The sequence below is a fragment of the Nothoprocta perdicaria genome, unplaced genomic scaffold (genome assembly GCF_003342845.1).
Source record: "Nothoprocta perdicaria isolate Ctin4 unplaced genomic scaffold, notPer1 scaffold_564, whole genome shotgun sequence".
Lineage (NCBI taxonomy): Eukaryota > Metazoa > Chordata > Aves > Tinamiformes > Tinamidae > Nothoprocta > Nothoprocta perdicaria.
This window is the reverse complement of record NW_020455826.1, coordinates 24,259-31,635: the sequence shown is the minus strand read 5'-3', so window position 1 is coordinate 31,635 and position 7,377 is coordinate 24,259. Positions and strand designations below refer to the sequence as shown.

Sequence of the window (7,377 nt, the reverse complement as noted above, 5' to 3'; positions counted from 1 at the left end):
GCCCGCCGTGCTGCGCTGCCTGCGCGCCGAGCGCTTCTCCGTGGGCGGCGCCGCCTTCCCGGCCGACTTCTGCGAGGGCACCTTGCCCTACTCGTACAACCTGTGCGTGGCGCCGGCACGCGCCGTGGCCGAGTGCGCTTTGGTGCCGGCGYCGCTGCCCAGCCGCGCCGTCGACGATCTTCTCAGCGGGGACGCGCCCCTGATGCTCACGCCCGGCAGCACTTGTGCCCCAGCAGAGCCGCCCTCGGATCACGATGCCGTACAGGTATCTAAGACGGACTATTCCTCGCTCCTGTCATTATACTGTTATGATCCTTGTTTGTACATTTTAGTTTTGATAGTCTTGCGCAGTAATCGGTCTGTAAAAAGGCCTTTTCTCTGCTTCTCTTCGTTATCATCACATCAAATAAGCGTGTGAGTGTGCTTTTTTTTTTCCGGGGTGTCGCCTGGCCACGCCAGGCTTTGACGTTTTCTGTTCCCTGTTGCAAATGGCAAGGGCTGATCGCTTTAGGAAGTGAAAGACGACATCCGTCATCAGGAAACGCGCAAAGTCGGCTTTCTTGGAAGGCTCTAGTCTTGGGTGTAGCTCTGCTTGAAACGGTGAACATTAGGAAAGGCAATGGTGTATCGTCACTGTGTGTGGGTTGTTCTGGGGTCTTCTGTTTCTGCGTGTGGGGAGTGGGCGAATTTGAGTGAGGTTTCAGGTAAGACGAGTGTTTTCGTTTTCTGGCTTTCCCTATATGTTGAGTGCATCGAAGCCGGGTGTGCTCGTGCTGCTGAACATGCAGGGTCTGGAGAAAGGAGAAGGAGAGGCAGTATGTATGTGCCTTGGGTAGCCCCGGGGCATTAAATTGCAATTTTAATGTCGCAAAGCCTTTATTGTCTTTATTATTATTTTCTTTCTGTCTTTCTGTCCTTCTGTCTTTCTGTCTTGGACAGCTATTATTTCACAGTCAACAATATTAACAACTCCTTTGATTTCTTTAAATCTCTGAATCTCTCAACGTCTTTGAATGTCGCTTTACATGTTCTGTAATTGCTTTTAAAATGGCAGGAAAACAGCTTTAGTCAGTCACTTTTAAAATATATTTTAACGTCCTTAATCTAGATTTTTATTTTGAAAGCAACTGTGAGTGCATTGTCAAAAATACACTTATTTTATAGAAGTGTTTGTCGTATGAAACGAGCCTAGTAATCTTAAATGCAATATTGAGTGAGATAGGATGTCGTCGTGAAGGAGACGTTATTTGATTGTCACCTCAGCAGGTAATTAGAGCAATTCGCACAGATAAATTTTGAAAAGCAGTTCTGTGATCTTTGGGTTCTTCTTTATTTAAAAAAAAAAAAAAAAAAAAAAAAAAAAAAAAAAAAGGTAGAATGGGCTGCGTGATTTCCTCTTGAGTGTAACTCTTAGGTGTTTTTATGATCGCTTTTCTATCTTCCACCACCACCTCCTCCCCGTCCGTGTCGTGAATAAGATGACAAAGATGTGTCTGTGGTCGCGACGTGGCCCTAACTTCTCTCTAAAAAAATAAATAGGTTTCACCGTCTACCCCTACATTTTTTGTGCAGAAAGAGTCGAAAAATGAGAGTGGAGAAAACGTTATTTCTGTACGGATGTAAATATGCTGCATTATTCGACTATTTCTTATGACTTTTCCCGTCTACGCTGGTAGTGCAAGGCGACACTATATCTCTTATGTCGAGCTTAAAGGAGAGCTGAATGGAATAGCCCTCTGTGACGATATTATTTCTCTTATGGTCTGTAATTTCTTAGTAATTCACTGTGATTCTTACTGATAGTGTATTTTTGCAACGAATGTAAAGCTACTTTTGCTGTGTGTGAATTTTCCTAGTTTGCCGGAATGAAAGATGTGGTTTCATTGAATACATTTACCTCCCAGTAATTACTGTGGCAGAGAGGCAAGTATGCTCTTCTAAGATGATAGAGTTTTTATGTTTTTATTGTTATAGCGTTTCTAATAATTAGGAAATGAAAGGATTACTTAAAACAGATTAATCATTCATTGATCTGATGTTGGATTTGTAATATCTGTTACAGATTAAGAATGTTTTCTTAGTGTTTTTGTCGAATGAGACATTTTGGTATCTTTGTTAAACGAGACTTTTTAGTTTCTTCTGAAAGTTATATATGTGTGTGTGTATTGGGTTTTTTTCCCCAACAAATGAGATGCAAATTCTTATTGCGATCTTTATCAAGAGAAGCAGTCTTGGTAAGAGTCCTGTGTTTGGAGATGGAGACATTCTCAGACTGGATCGATTTTGACTCCTTCCTTTTCACTGTCCAGTGTTTTCTAATACGGAATATAGCTTATAGCCGAGTGGATGTATGTTTTTGTTCTCCTAGACGCAGATTTTTTTTTTTTTAATGCACTTATTTGTAACTCTCTCTCTCTCTTTTTAGCTAAACAAACGACTTCAGGCGATTACTAAAGTGATGAGTTACAAGGTTAACTTTTAGCGTGACAGAATATGACATTTAAATATGGTTACTGGAAAGGGAGGCAGACCCTCCAATGTTGCACCACTTTTGTTGTGCAACTTACCTTTCCAATTAGCTTACTCAGGACAATTCCATCCATAATGATTTCTATTTGCCTCATAATTTCCTCCACCTTCCCCCTTCACATCATGTCCAATTAGAGATGCTGTTTGCGCAACAAACCTCTATATGACATGCTCTTGCTTGTGACATAGATTTATGTGCACCCTACAGTGCAAGTACTGATATTTTCACATTTGAGAGTGCTCAAAAAAAGAGCAAAGACTTCTTGTGCAGGGAAGATATGTGTTTCAGTCTTTCATCTCTTGTAGTTTTCTTACAGTAGGACTCAGTGATGACTGACTCCCTTATCACAGGAAGTCAACACTGAGAAAGTTCTGGGGACAGGCATTCATGTCCCCTGCTTTGTTTCAGAGCTCCAACAACTGTGCTTTGTGCTGCTTTAATTGTTGTGGTCACTGTCTTTGAAAGTCCTATGTCACTGAATGCTGCTGCATCCTCTGCCTGCATACCTCCATCTTTATAGTGTTGACGTGACAAAAAAAAAAAAAGTTATGAATGATTAAGGCAGTTACTTACATTGCCATATTCAAGCATCGGACCAAGAGTTCATAGGACATGTTAGCAATGTGTGACATCTGATTCATCACATGATGTTTAGCTTGTCATATTGCTTTTTCACACAACTGGTAACTATTAAGCTACTTCTCTAGTAGTACCTCTAGATATCTCCCTATATCCCAAATACTATAGTTCCTTACAGGAGGGTATCGCTTTACATATTTGCCCACTTCAAGAGGTGACACACGACAGGGACACATGGCAGAGAGAGTGGCATACATGTTATGGTGTGTCCTGAAAAAAGAAGGTGACACATGGATTCAAAAGAATAGGAAGAATATGCATTTGTGGAGAGGTCTGAGGTGACAAATTCTTGGGGATGAGTCAGAGCTTGCATTGGCAGAAGCTGAAATCACCAGTGTCTTTGATTTCTAGGTTCATGTGCTCATGGCCACAAAAATGTAGTGATGGGGTGGTCAAGTGAAACAAGAATGTTGAGGCATTAACTGAGTGGCTGCAAAGTGTAGTGAAAAATGACTTTTGAGATCAATGCTTTGAGAAGAACAGAGAGAATGAGGTGTAGAACTGAGGAAAACGGTGTCCTATGTGTCTATGTCTATATCTGTGCTGAGAGGGTTGACTTTGAGTCCTTATGAATGAATGATCTTCATAAGATGTATTCCTCAGATAGGAGTTGAAGTATTCTGTGAATCGGAGAGCAGTGTGTGCTTGCAACATTAGCAGTATGACTTATTGAACCCTGAGGCCTTTCCTAGGCCTTCCTGGGAGCTGTTGGTTGCTTGCTGGAATACCATTGACTTGGAACAAGAGAGATCACATTCCAGATGGAAGAAATTTTAGTTCTTAATCAGTGTTAGCTCTATATCACTCCTTCAGTGGACCCATGAGTTTGGGAGCAGTGCAGCTCAGCAAATGTTGCCAATGGCTACAGCTGTACTCCACAAATATGTAAATGTGTAAGTCCTGCTGTTGCAAGAGGTCTCTTCTAGAATTGTACCTCTTCTAGCCTTTGTAGGGTATGAATCAACTAATGCCTGTGTCTTCTTCTAGAAGTGAGCAACTCTGAGAAGGTGTAGAAGAATTGCAATGCATCCCTTTTTCTAAAGGCCTCCAAGAGACTTCCCTTCTGACGCCTTTTTGAGTGGCAGTGTGTAATTCATGGTACAAAGTCATGGAGATATTCTGAAAAGTTGTCTCTCTGTGGGAATGCTGTCAGGCTGCAACCCTCTGCATGCATTCAGCTTTACTGTATTGCCGTGATCAATAGTGTTTGAATGCTGTGTGTACTGGGATACCTGATAGTACTTGTAGCACGTGTCTTTGGGATGACATTGGGACAGAGGAGGAAGGAGGGGGAACTCAGTGAATGCTCTAGTGATCTTGACAAGAAAGCAACTAATGTACTGAAGCACGTTCAATACAAATATTTGGACCAGGCCTTTAGGCCCTGTGTGTAGTGTAAGACATCTTCCATTTCCCCCCATGGCTTTTACTTTACAGTAAATCTTGTAATTTGTCTCATGTTCCTTGACTTGCAGTACAGCTTTTCCTGTGATTAGTAATAATTTACTGGGTTTTCGTTTGTTTTCAACTTCCAGAGAAATGTTTGTTTCTTGGTGGTATCTCCTCCATTTTCGACAAGCAATTTCCAGGTAGTAGTTAGAATGAGATTGCATGCAGATGTGTTATATCCTTCAGTTATAGAATATATTTCTATTGGAAAGAGACATCTTTTGCTCAAAGGTGAGGAATCACTCTTATGTGCATATAAATTGAATTCTGAATATCTGTTGATTGCAACCTATTGTGAGGCCACAAGGGAATTTACCATTCCTTGAAGTCTGCGAGACCATGGTTTTGGTCTGGGCCTCTAAAGCAAACTGTCTTTCAGAGATGTATTCCACTTTGGCATCAATTCTAGGGTTTGACAGCTCTGAGAATGCAGTGCCACTGCTACCCCTTCACGAAGACTGCAAACACAGTGAAATCCCTTGAGCATTACCATTTCCATATTTGTAGGTGCTGTCCTTAGGGTCAAAGACTTTGCTAATAAGAGCTTAGAAAAAGTTGCCATGCTCCTGTCAAGAAGGAAAAGCTGATCTTGGCATTTATATGGGGTATTATGACAGAGTGCTGAGGCCTCTTTGCATCCTAAGAAATTTAAACCATGAAGCAGTCAAGGCCATAGTGTGAAAAGAAACCCTTGCTTGTAAATGATTTCTGCAATTACCATAATATTATGGAAACAGATAATGGAAATGAGAAATCCAGAAGTACTTAGGAGAGTACAGATGCCTACGGGAGACAATCAAGACTGAGAAAGTATATAATTCTTGCATGATACCGTCATCACTTCAAAAAAAACCAGAAACCTCAGCCCTGACTTATCAAAGTGTATTGCACAAAAGACGATTGATTTCTTCTTTGAGTTAACCTATTTTGGCAGCAGGAAGTGTAACATGGGGATGTCCTCAAGCTTCTCAGAATCGGCTCTTACGTGATGAGCTCCCGTGGAAAGAGGCCGGCTGCAGCATGTCCCTTTACCGGTGGGCTGCAGTGTGGGCGCGGGGCCTCCGGGTGCCGCTGTTGCCCGATGTGAAGCGGCACCGCAGACAGAGCCGCAGCCGCCGCAGCCTCCCGCGGGGCGGCCGCTCGCTCGCGGAGCGCCGGGCGGGCGGTGTCGGCACGGAGAGAAAAAGCCGCTGGGAGGACGAGAAGAAGTGGCGGCAGAAGCRGTGAGAGAAGATTATATTTCTCTATCCAGATATAATCAWCTTGCTAGCCGTCATTTGAGCTCGGGAGCTCGGGATTTGAGGTCTCGCGAGCGCCGCACGGACAGAGACGGAAAGGAAGAAACGGGAGAACGGAGCAYAGMGCGYATTCCTGAGAATGGAGAGGCGGCACAGACAGAGGCACTGGATGRGACCCCTGGCAGGGCTGCTGTGCGCTTGGCTGCTCTCSTGGGGCTGCCGGGCGGCGCCGGAGCGGCTGCGCTATGCGATTCCSGAGGAAATGGAGARSGGCKCCGTGGTGGGGCCGCTGGCGCGGGACCTGGGGCTGAGCCCGGCAGACCTGCCCKCACGGCAGCTGCGGATCAGCTCGGAGAAGCACTACTTCGCGGTGAGCRCGGACAMGGGGCACCTGTACGTGAGCGARCGTCTGGACCGCGAGSAGATGTGCGGTGASTCGGYGTCCTGCTCGGTCAGTCTCGARGYGGTSGTRCAGAACCCKCTCAAYGTTTTCCACGTCGACGTRGAYATCCAGGACATCAATGACAACTCCCCRGTMTTCAGCRAGGCTGCTMTCGAWCTGGCGRTCGGGGAATTRATCCTTCCTGGTGCGCGATTTCCSCTSSAGATRGCRCAAGATCCGGATGTGGGAAGCAATTCAATGCTAAACTACCAGCTCACCGAAAACCCCTCCTTCAGGCTGGAAGTGAAGGARASMCCARRYGGMARSARGCAGCCYGARCTSGTGTTASAAGCAGSTTTGGATCGCGAGAAGCAGAGCTCGTTTSARATGGTRYTGACGGCGGTGGACGGCGGGTCTCCAGCGAGGTCGGGCACTGTCCAGATTCGCATCAACGTGACAGACGCSAACGACAACGCGCCCGTGTTCAGCMAAAGCAGCTACGAGGCGCGAGTGCGGGAGAATGTGSCRACGGGYTCGCTGGTGCTGCAGGTTCGAGCCACGGACGCRGATGCGGGCTCCAACGSACGAGTCTYCTACTCCTTCAGCAAYGTGCCCGACGCYGTCCGCGCTGTKTTYAGCATAGACAGCGAGAGYGGTGACATCCGCAATRTSGGAATTCTGGATTTCGAGGAGCGGAATAAATACAMCTTTGRAGTMGMWGCRASRGACGGGGGMGGRTTGRGYGGTCASWGYMARGTACAYRTAGAGATCACGGACGAGAACGACAACGCRCCCGAGATAACGACGTTGTCTGTGTCGAGCTCRGTACCCGAGGACTCYCCGCCYGGCACCGTGGTTGCCCTCATTAARGTTCGAGACCGGGACTCCGGCGAGAACGGGAAGGTGTGGTGCGAGCTGGARGGCGAGTCGCCGCTGTCGATCGTGGCGTCGTCGGGCAGCTCGTACAAGGTGGTGACGGCGAGCGCGCTGGACAGGGAGCGTGCGTCCGAGCACAACGTGACGGTGGTGGCGAGCGACCGGGGCATCCCGTCGCTGTCGAGCCGCACGGCGCTGTCGCTGTCCGTGTCGGACGTGAACGACAACGCGCCGGTGTTCGAGGAAGCCGCGTACAGCGCCTA

At 46.3% G+C, this 7,377-nt stretch overlaps 2 protein-coding genes across 2 annotated transcripts in view; both read left to right on the top strand.

The window, feature by feature from the left end:
• The window catches only part of LOC112955422 (protocadherin-1-like), a 16,464-nt gene extending 13,982 nt beyond the window's left edge, over positions 1–2,482 (top strand). The window contains exons 5-6 of the mRNA XM_026048724.1: positions 32–265; positions 2,426–2,482. Of these exons, the coding sequence (XP_025904509.1) occupies positions 32–265; positions 2,426–2,482 (291 nt within the window). The remainder of the gene's footprint in view (positions 1–31; positions 266–2,425) is intronic.
• Positions 2,483–5,995: 3,513 nt separating this feature from the next.
• The window catches only part of LOC112955421 (protocadherin gamma-B4-like), a 17,991-nt gene continuing 16,609 nt past the window's right edge, over positions 5,996–7,377 (top strand). The window contains exon 1 of the mRNA XM_026048723.1: positions 5,996–7,372. Within this exon, the coding sequence (XP_025904508.1) occupies positions 5,996–7,372 (1,377 nt within the window). The remainder of the gene's footprint in view (positions 7,373–7,377) is intronic.